This window comes from Myotis myotis, unplaced genomic scaffold (genome assembly GCF_014108235.1).
Source record: "Myotis myotis isolate mMyoMyo1 unplaced genomic scaffold, mMyoMyo1.p scaffold_m19_p_13, whole genome shotgun sequence".
Taxonomy (NCBI): domain Eukaryota; kingdom Metazoa; phylum Chordata; class Mammalia; order Chiroptera; family Vespertilionidae; genus Myotis; species Myotis myotis.
Genome location: NW_023416317.1, coordinates 21,598,504 through 21,614,011, shown reverse-complemented (window position 1 = coordinate 21,614,011; position 15,508 = coordinate 21,598,504). Strand labels below are relative to the sequence as shown.

Sequence of the window (15,508 nt, the reverse complement as noted above, 5' to 3'; positions counted from 1 at the left end):
AAAAATTTCAGACATAACAAAAGTAGCAAGAATAGTATAGCAAGCCTCTTTCCCGTATTCATCACTACAACTAAATTTCAAAAATGAAGATCAACCTTGTGTTGCCCATAATCCTACCATCCCCAGCCACCCGCCCCCCTCCCGCCCCCCGTCCCCCACACACACCCAAGGTTATTTTGAAGCAAATCCTAGCATGTCTTCCTTTTAAATAGTCCCTGCGACGCTCTCATAAATTTCTGGTGGGCGTCAAATTGGTACTGTTTCAGAAGAGGACAGTTTAGCAGGCTCAGAATCCGACTGCAGGTGCCTTCGGATCTGGCACTTCTACTTGACACAGGTGATGTACCTGCACATGTGCAGAATGAGGCTGTGTGTGGTTATTCATTCCAGCATTGTTGGGGATTATAAAAAACATTCAGCAAAGGGCACTGGTTAAGCATTTTTACGGTGGAATTCTATAGTGTTGTAAAAAGGAATGAGGAAGTTCTTTATGAAATGGTATCGGCTAATCTCCCCAGTGTAGTCTTAAAAAGGCAAGGCACAGAACACTGTGAGTGATACGCTATAAAATGCACAAAAAGAGAAGTAATATACTTGAAATATGCCATTATTTCAGGAAGGATGCACATGAACCTGGTGATTGGGTTGCTTTGCTACAGGCAGACCAGGTGGCTGGTGGATAGGGGTGGGAGAAAGACTTTTCTCTTTATACCCCTTCTACCTTTTGAATTTTCCTGTATTTCCTATCTAAAACAAAAATTCTCTTTTTTTTTCCTGCAACCTAAAACTGCTCTTAAGTATAGTTTATTAATCAATAAACAGGCATTTATCCAAGTGAGTTGAAAACTTCTGTCTACACAAAAACTTGCACAAAATATTCATAATTGCCAAAAATTGGAAGCAATGAACATGTCCTTCAGTAGATGAGTAGACTATCTGAATATTATTCCAGACAATGGAATATTATTTAGTGATAAAAAGAAATGAGCTATCAAGCCACAAAAAGACATGGAGGAACCTTAAATGCTCATTGCTAATTAAAAGAAGCCTGTTTTAAAAAGCTATATAATGTACCATTCCAACTGTATGACGTTCTGGAAAAGGAAAATTTATAAAGACATAGTAAAAGGACGAGTAGTTGCCAGGTGTTGGGGAGAGGAGGAAGGGAAGGATAAGTTGGTGGAGCACTAGGGATTTTTAGGGCAGTGGAAATAGACCGTATGATACTATAATGGATACATGTCATGCATTTGTTCAAACCCTAGAATATAAACCACAAAGAGTGAGCCCTAATGTAGACTGTGGGCTTTAGTTAATAATACGTGTCAGTATTGTCCATCAGTTGTACTAAAGGTACCACACCAATGTAAGATGTCAATAACAGGGACATGTGTAAGAGAAGGAGAAGGGATATATGGGAACTCTACATTCTGGTTAGTATTTCTGTAAACCTAAAACTGCTCTAAAAATAGTCAATTAACTAAAAAATACAATTCCTCATTACCTTGGATCTGAAGAAGCTTCGTGTGCCCTCTGCCAGTGAGGTTGTGCTTGTGTGTGGGGTAGGGAGTGCAAGGAAACTGGTTCTCCTGTAATGTGGGTTGCCCTGGGTATCGCCATGAGTGGCAGATCTGACGCAGGCACAGTGGTCTTTGGTGAGACTGTTGCTTGGAGAGTAAGCAGGAACATTATGAGGCATGTCAGAGGAGTTTGGCCTTGATTCTATAAACAATGGGGAGCCATGGAGAATTTCATCAGGAGAGTGACATGGGTAAAGCTGTGCTTCACAATTAGTTCTGCCCCTCCTCTGGGCCTCATGCCTCTGTCTGTAACCCAGGAGTCTGCCCTAGACCTTCAAGGAGGTCATCTTCAGCTCTAAGGTTTTGAGATCAAAGCCTTTCTGGACTTTCCAAGATCGCCCTCCTCCCTGTCCCCACCCCCCCGTTTATTTTTCTGCCACCCAGTGTTTCGCTGTGACTGGAACGGCTCCCTGGGGGAACGTGTGCTGGATGAAGTCTGTGCCTTGGGAGCAATTGTGTTTTATTTTATTTTCTTGCTCCTTTTGAAATCTTCAAGGAGAAAAACCAAATCTGTGCCTGCCCCAATGAGGAGCAACTTGGAAAGGAGAGAGAAAGAGATGGGTAATCAAATCCCCTCAGGGCTCCTGCCAGGTCCGCTTCCTGCTAGAAAGACTTGACTCTGAGGCGTCCAAGCTGCAAGAGGTCCCTTCTGCGACACAGCCTGGGAGGCTCCAGCTGGTTGTGTGAACTGGGGGAGGTTCCTCTGCTCCTTCCAAATCAGCTCCTGTCATCACAATGTGATTTATGAGCTTTTCCTCTAAAATATGAGAACGTTGGCTCCTGATTAGGTCCTGTAATGGAGGAAGGCAGTGGCTGCAGCATTTCTGATAAATACTATCTCTTTAGACCACCATCTTGTTACCAAAAAGGTGCCAGAGGTTGACTCCAGATGGATTAAAGTCTTTTTTTCTTAATAACACGTCTAATGGGGTGTCGGGAGGGTTATTGCTCCCATCTGAAGGCTCCGGGCTTGATTTCTAGCTTAATTGCCACATACCAGCTGCTAAGACCAGAGGCTACTTACCTCTGAGCCTCCACTTCTTCACCTGTGGGGGGAAGCGGAACACTAGCTCCCACCTTACAGATGCTGTGCAAGGTATGAGAGGAACATCTGAAGAACTCAGCACAGGCCCGGAACAGATGTGTGCTCTGGAAGTGCTGGGGATTATTAGGATTATTCTGAGACCCAACAGATGTGTGCTCTGGAAGTGCTGGGGATTATTAGGATTATTCTGAGACCCAAAGAGTGGATGGTCTCAAAGTGATTGGGAAAATATTTGGGAAGCATTTTTATAATTATGTATTGATATGGCAGGGCTGGCACTTGGAACCAGGCATCTCAATCCAGTTCTACAAGAAGGCCATGTCACAGGTGTATCTGCATAGCTTGTTACAGTTCCTAGAACAAAATGTGACCTTGGACAAGCTCCTGATCTTGGTTGACACAGAGCCTTGGTTTCTTCATCTGTACAAATGGATAACAGTGATATTCATGTCTTGTGTGTACTGTGTGCGAGTGTGTGATGTGAGTGGGATGTGTGTGTTACATGATATGTATATGTGGTATGTGGTATGTATATGTGCGTGTGTATGGTGTGTATGTCTGGTATGTGGCATGGTGTGTGGTATGTAGTATGGTGTGTATGGTATATGTGTGCTGTGTGTGTGTGATGTGTATGTGTGAGTGATGTGTGGTATGTGTGGTGTGTGGTATGTATGTGTGTGGTGTATGGGGTGTGTGAGTGTGTGTGGTATATGTGTGGTGTGTGTATTATATTGTGTATGTGTAGTTATGTTGTGTATGTGTGAGTGTGTGTAGTGGGTGTGAGGTGTGGTATATGTGTGTGTGGTGTGTGTGGGAGTGTGTGTGTTTGTGTTGGGAAAGTCTTGCATAATCACAGCACTTAATGTTCTGGGGTAAAAGCACTTAGTAAAGGTAAATAGTAATTTGCTATACAGATATTTATATCCTGATGACCCATATGTGCTGGGAGAATCCACCCTCAGAGCTTAAATTTCATTTGAGGAACCCAGGCAGATAAGACATGTACATGAAAGAGTTAAAAAACAGCAGGAGTTGGTCTGAGACTAACTTAAGTACCACGGGAGTTCAGGGGAGGGTCACCAGAGCTGAGCAGTCCCGAATGCCTGGGAGGAGCAGGGTCTGACATGGGCTCTAAAGCAATGGTTTTGATTTTAAAACTTTTTGCTTGCCTACCCTCTACATGAACTTTGGCAGAAAAAAGTCTCTTTGCCTCACACATTTTAACTTGACATCTGAAAAATTTCATTTTAAGTTTAAGTAGTTACAAAGGATATAATTTCTGCCATATTGTAAATATTGACCTTGTAGAATAAAATCACACTACTCTCTTACATACATCAAATGGAAGCTAAATAACAGCAATTTTTAATTTTTCCTTTTATTGAAATTTCATGTATATACAGTAAAGTGCACACATCTTAAGCATGCAGCTCAGTTAATTTTTATCAGTGTACTGACTACCCAGATAGAGGCGGGTATATATCCAGCATTCCAGGAGGCACCTTTGTGCCCCCTCCCAGTCAATATCCCCCCAAAGGTGACATTTCTCTGAACTCTATTATCACTATATCATCATATATACCAGCATAAACTAGTTTTGCATCATTTCCTTTGTTCTGGCTTCTTTCAATCAGCATGAGGTCTGTGAGATTCAAGCATGTTGCTGCAGGTAGCAGTAGTTCATTTTTCGTTGTTGCACAGTATTCTCTTGAATGAATATTTCATATTAAAAAGCCTTGTCTACTCTTAATGGGCATTTTGGGTTGTTTCTAACATTTGGCTGTAAAGATTTTTCTTCTCTCTATATATTTTGTGGACATAGACACTGATTTCTTCGGGGTATGTATCCATGAGTGTAATTGACAGGTCATAGGATAAACATGGGAATACATTTAGTATCCACCACCATTCATCAAAAATTACCTGCACAAGTCAGAAATTTACATTGTTTCTTTCTTTACCTTCTTGAACTCATAATTCCCTTCTACTTCCTTCACAGAACTTTTTCTTACTATATTTTCATGCTTGAAAAACTTTTATTGATTACTCTATCATATTTTTTTTTACCCAAAATATGTATGTGAGTGGAAATGGATGTTTAAAAAATTTCCTTTGACCACAAAACTCTAAGTTATCTTTCTTTTGGGTTGATTTATCATACAACTCATTAAAATAACATCAGTGTTTTATAATTTGATAAATAATGACTAAACATAAAAAGTAAGATAGTATGGGAAACACTTCTCACAATGCAGTGAACAGGGAGATTGATGGCAGTGCTTCTCCTACGTTAAGGTGCATAAGGACCATCCGGGGATCCTGCTAACATGCAGATTCTGATGCAGAAGGGCTGGATTGGATCCTGGAATTCAGCATTGCCAATGCCGTGGGCCCATGGATTGCTTTTGAGTAGCAAGGTCCTTAGATTAAAGAGTTGCTAACACCAGCAGTCTCCATGGTCCACTTTTTGGTGCCCAGACATCTTGACACTTAGGAACACTGCACCATAGTCAGATTCTGGATGAGGGAGAAGTTGGTCTTCTGCAAGGAGGGAGAAGGCCTGCTGTGAAAAGAGAGGTGGGAAAAGAGGGGTGATGTCATCGAGACTGAGCCACATTCTCAGGCAGAGCAGAAGAGTGGGGATGGAAACAGGATCTCCAGCTGATTCCCTTAGAGCTCTTCCTGCCCGCGGCTCCTTGGGGATCTTCGTGTACAAAGGGTAGAGCTTCCCCTTTGAAGACCACTTCTCTCAAGGATGCTAAGACGGTGCCACCACCCTTTCAGACAGGGTGCCCATTAATGCAGGCGGGATTGGACATTTCAGGGACTGGTTTGGATGGTTTTACAGGGTAAATCCAGAAAGTTAGGTTTGGGGCTGGGTGGTAGATGGCCTTGAATCCATGGTATGGAGTTGGATTTAATACTCAGGCGAGGGGGCCATGGGCTGATTTGAGCAGGGCACTGGTGTGAGCAGTGCTGTGGGGACACTGCTCTGTCGAGCAGCTCATGGACGGCTGGGAAAGAGTTCAGGCAGTGACAACACTGTGAGCTTGACAATAAGGTTGGCTGTGGTTACTGGGATACCCAGGCTGTGATTTTTATCTCCACCACCCTCCAGCCCCCACCCTCACCCCTAGCTTTTGAACTTTTGCCCGGTTTGCTCGGTCAGTATTTCCTGAAGTGTGGGCTGCATGCCTCTAGCGCAGTGATGGTGAACCTTTTGAGCTCGGCGTGTCAGCATTTTGAAAAGCCCTAACTTAACTCTGGTGCCGTGTCACATATAGAAATTTTTTGATATTTGCAACCATAGTAAAACAAAGACTTATATTTTTGATATTTTATATATTTAAATGCCATTTAACAAAGAAAAACCAACCAAAAAAATGAGTTCGCGTGTCACCTCTGACACACGTGTCATAGGTTTGCCATCACTGCTCTAGTGGTACCTGAGACGTTAATGCATGGAGCTCAAGATAATTCAGAGTGGAACACTGGCATGGCCTTAAGTAGTACTGAAACCCAAGAGCAAAAGGCATTCCCTCTCAGCCCTTTCTCAGTCCTGAGCAACATCTTTCTTTAACACCACTCATGTTCCCATTTTCCTTTTGTCGGTAGCGAGCAGTTTAGGGCCTTTGATAAGCAGTCATCTCTAGTCTTTACAAAATATTTGCTTTCATTGAATTGATTTTCTATGTAACAGGATGGCAAGCGGTCCTAGTTTCCCCTTACTATAGTGACATAAAACTGTTCCTTTAAAATAACCTCATTTCAGTAAGAAAAGTGAGCCAGTTTACTAGACGATATGGCAGAAATAACAATGCTGGAGGCAATATGCAGGGGTTCGACTTTGGGTTAGACCATGTGGCAAACCCTGGCAAGTGCCAGATCATTGTGCCAATGACCCAAGAGGCTCTGGGTGGTCCCCACCAGCCTAACGTTCTGTCCATTCTTTGCCTCTGCCTGCAGAGATCCGCACGCAGCTGGTGGAGCAGTTCAAATGCTTGGAGCAGCAGTCGGAGTCTAGGCTGCAGCTGCTACAGGACCTCCAGGAGTTTTTCCGCCGGAAAGCTGAGATCGAGCTTGAGTACTCCCGCAGCCTGGAGAAGCTGGCTGAGCGGTTCTCCTCCAAGATCCGCAGCTCCCGGGAGCACCAGTTTAAGTGAGAAGGGGCCAGGGTCCGGGGGTGCGGGGGGATGCGGGGAGGCAGCGCTGGCGTGGGTGGGTGGGCGGTTGGCCACAAAGCTGAACTGGAGGCAAGGACTCATCGGAAGGGGATGGCTGCCTCTGAGGCCCTGGGTCTGCAGGACACTACACCCCCAAGCCTCAGTCTTGCTTGGTGGAAAGTGAAGAGAGAGTAGTTCCTCCACATAAGGATGCTGTAGGGAATAAATGAGCAACCTGAGAAGACTGCTTTCACAGACGGTAAGTGCTCAATAAATGGTTGCTGTCACTCTCATCCACCAGGCACTGTGGGAACTAGCCTCCATTTGGGCCAAGGTGACTCGCCACCTCCTTTCAGGTCATCCTGGCCCTATCCAGTTCTCTTGTACTTCAGGGTCCGCCAGCCCACTTCCAAATTCCTTCAGCACAAGGACCTCAGCATTTCTTCTCCATGGAACTGATGCTCAAAGCATTCCTCTTCATTACTCCCTGGGGGACCCATGCTGCCTTATTACTTACCTGAGACACATAGACTCTGTGCTAATTTCTCACACCCCACGTGCTCCGTTCCTGGAGGCCTGGTCCTCTCAGGTCTGTAGGGACTCTGAGTCCTCCAGCTACAAAACACTCCCAGTGCAGGCAGAAGCCACAGCCTCCCCGGGAGGCATTCGCCCATGGGCAGCACCACTTTGCAGCCCCTTTTTCTTTGCAGTGCTTCCCAGATGTTTCCCTCCTCGAAGCATCTCCAGCAAATGGCCCTCAGCCCCCGGAGACCAGAGACTTGCTTCAACACCCTGGACCTGATCCTTCTTCCTCTGTGTTTAATCTCTTTTCTCCCTTTTGTATATTTTTAAATTGTGGTAAAATACACGTAATATAAAATTTACCATCTTAACCATTTTTAAGTGTACAGTTTAGTGGCATTTCTGTATCATCAGCAACATCCATCTCCAGAACTTTTCTTCTTCCCAAACTGACACTCTACCCATTCAACACTCACTCCCCCCCGCCCCCCAGTAGAATGGCAACCACCATTCTACTGTCTCTATGGACCTGACTACTCTAGGGACCTCATTTAAATGGAATCACATAGTACTGGTCATTTGTGACTGGCTTATTTCGCTTAGCATAATATCCTCAAGGTGCATCCATGTTGTCGCATGTGACATAATTTCCTTCCTTTTAAAGGCTGAATAGTGTTCTGTTTATGTACAGACCACATTTTGTTTATTCATTCATCTGTCATTGGATGCTTGGGTTGCTTTTGCCCTTCTTTGTAATTTTGCATTCCACTCTGGGCAGGGAGCACACATCCTTTAAACACCTCTAAACATCTTCCTCAGTCTGGGCCACAGCATTTGAACACTTGCTTTGGTGCCTTTTTCTCTTGACATTTGGGAATAAGAAACGGCTTTATTAAAAGGCAAAAATTCATTACTCCTTTGCAAATATTGTGCTTGTTTTTCTACTCAGTTTCATCTCTTTAAATGTTCACTGCAGAAGGGAGCTTCTATTAATAACTTTCTCCCAGGCACTGTCAAGGTCCTTTCACATACAGAATCTCATTTTTCTGATATATTTTTTGGAGAAATTTTATGGTGTTTTTTTTCAAGTGACAAAAGTAAAATTCTCATTGTGTACAATTTAGAAAGTACAGAAACATAGGAGAAAAAAAATGCACAGTCCTGACGGTCAGAATCAGCCACTGTGCACATTTTGGTGCCTTTTCTCACCTGTCTTTTACTAATAACAACAGCAACAATAATTTATTGAGCGGGTTAACTGAGCATTTCTTTTGTGCCAGGTGGGTATTACTATCTCATCTTACAGATGAAGACAGTGAAATTCTGAGAAAGTAGACAAGCCATTGGAAACGGATTTGAACCGTCACTCTGGTTCTGCCTCCTCGGCCTGAGACAGGAAAGAGCCTGGGTGGAGCCTGGGGGCAGCTGTGGAATCCGAACACTCCCCTAAAACTACAGGCACAAACACGCACTGGGAGACATACGCTGGGAAGCCCAGGTCTCAGGCTGGGCTGTCACTGGAGCCATCCAGGCCTGTGTGGCCATCTGGAGCATCAGCTCCTGCCCCCTCTCCTTCCTGTTGGTTTGGAGTCAGATCCCTTCCCATCCTCAGTGTGAACAGGGAGGAGAGGGGAAAGGCGGGGTCGCCTGTTCCCTCGCTTCTCCTGTAATGAGCTTGGCCAGCCCCTCCTGGGTTCATTAACCGGAGCCACCAGACGGAACAGGAGCCCCAGCTGGCAGTCGGGCTAAGCAGGCTGCTTGACAGAGTATGAAAGTCTAATTAGGGAGTGGGCCAGGCCAGTGCAGCTGGTGCGGGCCTCTGCATGATGCTGATGTGACTGTAGAGCCCCCAGTGGGTTTTGGAAACAGGAGTCTGTCTGGATCTGCCCTTTGACCCCAGGGCCAACCAGCACTGACCCCTGGCTGCCTCTTCTTTGGAGCCTCACATAGGGTCTTCTTCCTGGCTTTCCAGAGAAGCCCTGTCCTTCTGTCTCACAGATACTTCATTTAAGAGTGTTTCTCTGTCTTCCAGGTAGTCTCTCAGAGCCTTGAGGGCAGGGTCCAGGTCTTGTCATTTTATTCCCACTGCAATCAGCCCAGTGCTGGGCAGAGATGGGGTGTTTGCCAGTGAGTGGGAGAAAGGGAGGGAGGGGATTTACTCAGTCTATAAAGTCCACTCTGGCTGAGAGGTTTGGTTCAGAGAGGGAATTAGTTTGTTCAAGATCTTACAGCAAATTAGTGGCAGAACTGGGATGGGAACCATCTTAGTCTGTTTGGCTGCTATAAAAAAGCACTATCAACTGGGTGGTTTATAAACAGAAATCTATTTCTCACAGTTCTGGGGGTTGGAATTTCAAAATCAAGGTGCTAGCATGCTTGTGTTCTGGTAACAGCCCCCCTGCTTTTTTTTTTTGGCTGGTACTGCTGATTCTCCTTCTATTCCACAGTGGCAGAGAGCAGAGAGATGAAGTAAGCTCTAGTGACACTTATAAGGGCACTGATCCCATTCATGGGGGCTCCACCCTCATGACTTCATCTAATCCTCATTACCTGCAGAGGCCCCACCTCCTAACACTATCAGATTGGGGGTACGGTTTTAACATGACTTTTGGGGGACACAATAGGAACTCAGGTCTCCTGACTCCAGCGTTCCTCCTTTTGCTGTGAGCCCAACTGCTCCCTACCCACCTAGACAATAAAAACATTTACAGTTGCCCAGGAGGTGCTGTGTCCAGGGCTAGACTTACCTGGGTGGCATGCAATTCAAAGAAAGGCTCAAATGATGGCTCTGAGGGTTTACCTGGGGCAGGTTGACTATTGAGAGAATAATACCATAACATGTTTCTTTTCTACTGTCACATGTTTCTATTCTATATTCTAATCACATCCTTTTCAGAGAACTCTGCCATCTTTGCTCTCTTATAATCCTGATGATAAGCCAAGGGCATAGAGAAGAGTCAGTGGTTTTATTCAAGCCAACTGAGCACCAGACAAGCCGAGTGGCTTATCTGACAAAGGACCCAAGCAAGCTGTTGAGTGGGAAAACCCACAGTTCCCTACTTCTGAGCTCAGGCTCCTCTCTGTAGGAAGCCATGCCAGTCGTGCATTTATTTGAAATGCATGTAATGAGGACCCCTTATTTTCTTGTGTTCTGTGCTGAAGACACAAAGATTAACAAGACAGTCCCTGCTCTCAGATATTCTGTCTTCTCTCAAGAGACAAAGCATGCCCATGATTGGTATGGTTGGGACAGGCCTCCAACCCCTGTGGCTCTGCGCTTTGAGCCTGCCACCTGCTTGCTCTCCAGGCCTCGGCATTTAGATGTCACTGTCTTTGGAAACTTACCTTGAGTCTGACCTGGTGCTTCCTCTGTGTGCCCATCATATTCTGTACCTGTTGACTTGCTTATTCACCTAATATTTTTTGAGCCCCTGCCATGTGCCAGGCCCTGGTTTACAGTGGTGAACAGGATAGACTTGGTTTCTGCCACAGTGGAGTTTAGCATCCAGTGGAGCAGAGAGATGAAGAATCAGACATAAAGAATGAAAAGAAAGACAATGTGTCATCAAATGATTGCTAGGATGGAAGTAAATAATATGCTGTGTTCTGGTTATTAATTCTATGTAACAGCAATACCTCCCAAACTTAACGTATCTCCTGCTTTAGTGGGTCAGAAATTTGGACAGGGCTCAGCTGGGCGATTTTTCTGTCTTCTGTGGCATCAGCTGGCGATACTCAGCTGGAAGCTGGTCTGGGCTGGAAGGTCCAAGATGGCTTTACCCATGTACTTGGTGCTTTGGTGGGGATGGCTAGAAGGCTGGGCTCAGCTGGGTTGCCTCCCTCTCCATATGGTGTCAGGGCCCCTCTAACTAGTGCTTCAGTCAGCTGTTGGGCTTTAGACGTGGTATCCCAGGGCTTGGAGAGAGAGCAAGGGGGAAGCTGCAGTCCTCTTCAAGGCAAGACCTGGAATGGGCATATCATCACCATCAGCCCTGGCTCGGCATCAAGGGGATAGGAAACAAAGCCCACCTCTAGTTGGAGGAATGTCAAAGGATTTGCAACTCTCTTTAGTCCTCCACACTGAGCTAGAATGGCAGTCAGGGAAGACTTCTGGAGGCAGTGGCATTTAAGCAGAGACCTGAGAGATGAGAAGGAATAGCTATGGGACAGTGTGAGGGAGAGAGAGCCCAGGGGCTGGAACAGGTGATGGGAGTGGAGTGGGAAGTCACTGAGGCATCATAAGTAGGAAGTAGCATGATCCAATTTTTATTTTTAAAAGATTGCCCTGGATTGAAGGGGGATGGAGTGGAGCTGAGGAGACCTGTGGGGTCAGAGGGAGTATCGCTCTCCAGGCAGCTGGCTATGGCCGCCTGAGTGGCAGCAGAGCAGATGAAGAGTGGACAGAAGCTGAGAAAGCTCTCAGAGGTAGAATCGGGAGAAAGAGGAATCAAGGATGTCTCCCACTTCTCAGTTCAGCAATGGAAGGATTTGAGGAGAGGGGTGAGGCAAAAGCTGCCACCCTGTTTTGTAATAGTCCTTTTTCTTCTCTGTCGCCCGTTTGATAACTGGGCTACATGCTTTGATGTGACAGAAAGGGTGGCTGTTGCCCTGGGGTCCCTAGCACCTGGTCCAGGTTTGGCATATGGTTGGCACTCACTAAATGCTTGTTGAATTAATCAATAAAAGTCAAGTGATAATTAGAGTTGCTCTGGGGTGGGGGTGGTGAGAGATGGGAAAGGGCATTTACCTTCTGGCTGCCTCAGGAGCTCGGTGAGTCCATCTGGGCTAAGGGCTACTCTCTCCTGTGCCTGAAGCCTGGCTCAGTGTAAGAGGACAGAATGTGGGTTCCCTGACGGGGGCATGGGGAGCACAGAGGCCGGAGCACTAGTTTACAAAGTGTGGTCCTGACCAACAGCAAACCTGCCCTGCCCCCCAGACCTGCTGAATGAGAAACTCTAGGGGTGGGGCCCAGCAGTCTATGTTTTAACAAGTCCTCCCGGGGATTCTGATGACCATTCATATTTAAGAGTCGCTCAAAAGGATGATGTTAGATGATAAATTTTTTACAGCTCACTGCCAGGCCATGCTGGCCTTCCTAACCCCTCCTTCCTCAGCATATAATCCGTATTCCACTGCCCTTTCCCGGCCAGGCCTGGCCTGAGCCTGGCTTGTCCTGGAGCTGGGAGCCCTTCCTGAGCAGGAGTGTGTGTGTGTGTGTGTGGGGGGGGGGGGGGAATGGGAGGGGAGAGGGACACAGGAGGCCAACATCTGCCTCTTGGGGAAGGTGGATGTTCTCCGTCAAGTTGGATGGTTCTAGGAAGCCAGAGGTTTTCTGGGACTAAGGCTTTTTCTTCCTCCAGAGCAGTGTTTTCTTAAGGCACACTGGTACTTTAAGATGAGAGAGAGAGAGAGAGAGAGAAGGAACGAGTGAGTGGAGGTGTGAACAACTGCCCACTCTGGACACTAGGATATGGAAGGCTCTGAAAAGTTTGCATTAAAGAAGCCTGTTGACCTCTTTCTGAATGTACTTGACCACAGAATTCTCCCTCCCCCATAATATTGATTAACATTTCCCCAAACCAGCACTCCTTGTTTGGAAAGATCTGTTCTAGACAAATGCCAGATTCCCTCTGGATACTAGCACTGCATGCAAACAGTGCTCTCCAGGAGCAGCGACAGAGCCCCTGCTATTCTGAGTCCTCAGTTTGGATAACCCTCAGCTTCCCGGGGACATACCTGGTGAAAATGGTGTCTCTAGAAGTGTAGGTTGCTGCTGCTACTATTTGGACAGGTGGAAACAAAGAGGAGAGAGAGAGAGAGAGAGAGAGAGAGAGAGAGAGAGAGAGAGAGAGAGAGAGAGAGAGAGAGAGAGAGAGAGAGGAATTAAGAAAGAAAGAAAGAAACAAACAACAGGGAATTCTATTCAAATTTGTTTAAAATAAGGGAAGTGGAATTTGGGAAGAGCTGGGAGGTGCTTGGCTAGTTAATGCATAAAGCTTAATATTCTATGCAAAGGAGGTTTGGAGCATCTCTCAGCTTCCAGAGCAGCTGGGAGGGAGGATTCCAGTGAGCAACTAATTTGATTGCTGAGAAAGTGCTTTTGTGTGTTTTTGTGTGTGGGAAGGGGGAAAATAAAGCATTACAGACTTTTTTCAGAGGTTGCCTGTTCCTAAAAAGATGCTATAATTTAGACTTGCCCTACAGGTGAATTCTAAGCAGAGAAGCACTTTTGTAGCTGGTAAATTGAACCTATAAATGTGCAAAGGATTCAGAATGAAAAGGTTTGCTCAGAACGAGGTGAGGATAATGGGGTAGGCCCTCCAGGTGGGGCTCACTTCTCCGTTCTAGCTACTACTGTTATGATGACTATCACACAAGTAATGGCTTTCCCGTAATACTTTCCAGAGCTGCTATTCTCTTAGTACGGTGTGCAATACAGATCTTTCCTGATTTCTTGGAGTCTGTGCTGTGCAGGTGTTTAGTCTTTCAAACACCTCCACGTCCACATTACCACATGCCTATGACTCTACCAGATGTTTTTCATGCATTGCCTCGTTTAACCTTCACAGTAAATGTTGTGATGTTTGAGGCAGGTCCTATCTCTGTCTTTCTAGTTAAAAACATTGAGTAACTTGTCCAGAGGGACAGCTAGAGCAGATTAAGTAGCATAGCTAAGATTCTAATCTTGGGTCATCTGGCTCCAACATGCAAAACTGCTTCTATCTGCATGACTTTGGGTATGTCCCTTCACCTCTCTGGGCTGGTTTAGTGTTTCCCGCGAGTCACCCATCAGTCCAGACCACGTTTTCCTTGTACTGGCATCAGGGGCTCCCTCCTCTCCTGCTAGTCAGTTCCTGCTCATCCCATCAGAGCCAGTTCAGGGTTCGCCTCCTTTAGGAGCTCCTGCTGTTGATCCCAGACCCAGAGCAATCTGTGTGTCACTCTTACGGGGCTTGAGGCTGATTATGGAGGGATGTTCCAGTTCATAATTCTGATTCTCCAACTTCGGTCTGTCAGCTGCTTGAAGGCAAGGGCTACCCAACAGAGCTACAGAGTGATCTGCGGATGGCTATTACCTTTGCTGGGCACGGATGTGCCCAGGCAAGGCCAATCTGTGAATCAAGGCTGGTTGCTGCTAGTGCCAGGCCTGGGGCCACATAGTGAGTGGTATGGAGAACTCGAAGGCCAAGTCAGTTCATTCATATGGAAAAACCACTGGAAACAACGGGGCCTCAGGGACTCATCAGGGCCAGGTAACAGCTTTAGCCAGGTTGACAGACTCAGATATGGTACCCACCTGCTGGCAACACTTCTGTCTGGAAGAAAGCTGCCCCTCCAGGTCTCTTCCTGATGACAGACAATTCAGTTCCTCTCTGTATGTCCCTGGTGCCTTTCGAGCTGCTGCCCCAGCACTGGAGCTCTGAAGGGGAGAGTTCAAGTAAGCCCATGTACGGGCCCTTTAAGAGGAATGTCTGGAACTTTCGGAACCTCCATTTCCCCAAGCCATAATCCTTGCTGGTTTTTACAACCAAAAGTAATGGGGGCTTCTCTTCCTGGCACTGGAAACCTGGGCTGGGGGATCTGGTGTGGGGCTGGGACCCCTCTCTCCTCAGTGGGAACCTTTACAGTTGAGATATTGAGATATCCTTCCCAATTTAAAAAAATATATATTTTATTGATTTTTTACAGAGAGGAAGGGTTAGAGATAGAGAGTTAGAAACATCGATCAGCTGCCACTCCCCACTGGGTACGTGCCCGCAACCAAGGTACATGCCCTTGACTGGAATCGAACCTGGGACCCTTGAGTCTGCAGGCCGACGCTCTATCCACTGAGCCAAACCTGTTAGGGCGTCCTTCCCAGTTTTTATCTACCACACATGGGTGTGGGACCAGCCCGTTCTGCACCTCCCCACCCCTACCAGTCTCAACGTGGCTTCTTTAAATCCCTAGTTGTAGGACTTCCATTCAGCTCAATTTCAGGTGATTCTGAATGATGGTTGTTCTGTAGTTAAGTTGTAATTTTGGTGTCTCTATCAAAGGTTTTTGAATGAATAACTGAAAAGTCCAAATGACAACAAAATGCTTTTTTTTAAATACATGAAGAAAATAGACTTATTTTGTGTGGCTGCAAAAGGAGAGACGTGAGATCCAAAATAGCATTTTCAGAGAAGCTGACTTCAACTCAACCTTGAGAACAT

At 46.1% G+C, this 15,508-nt stretch overlaps 1 protein-coding gene across 5 annotated transcripts in view; it reads left to right on the top strand.

Moving 5' to 3' along the window:
* SRGAP3 (SLIT-ROBO Rho GTPase activating protein 3) overlaps positions 1–15,508 on the top strand; it is a 226,989-nt gene that overhangs the window by 102,195 nt on the left and 109,286 nt on the right. For all 5 annotated transcript variants that reach the window (XR_004971487.1, XM_036332041.1, XM_036332040.1 and 2 more), the window contains exon 2: positions 6,592–6,784. Coding sequence is in view for 4 of the 5 variants with exons in the window: in XM_036332041.1 (XP_036187934.1) it covers positions 6,592–6,784 (193 nt within the window). In the remaining variant the exon portion in view is untranslated. The remainder of the gene's footprint in view (positions 1–6,591; positions 6,785–15,508) is intronic.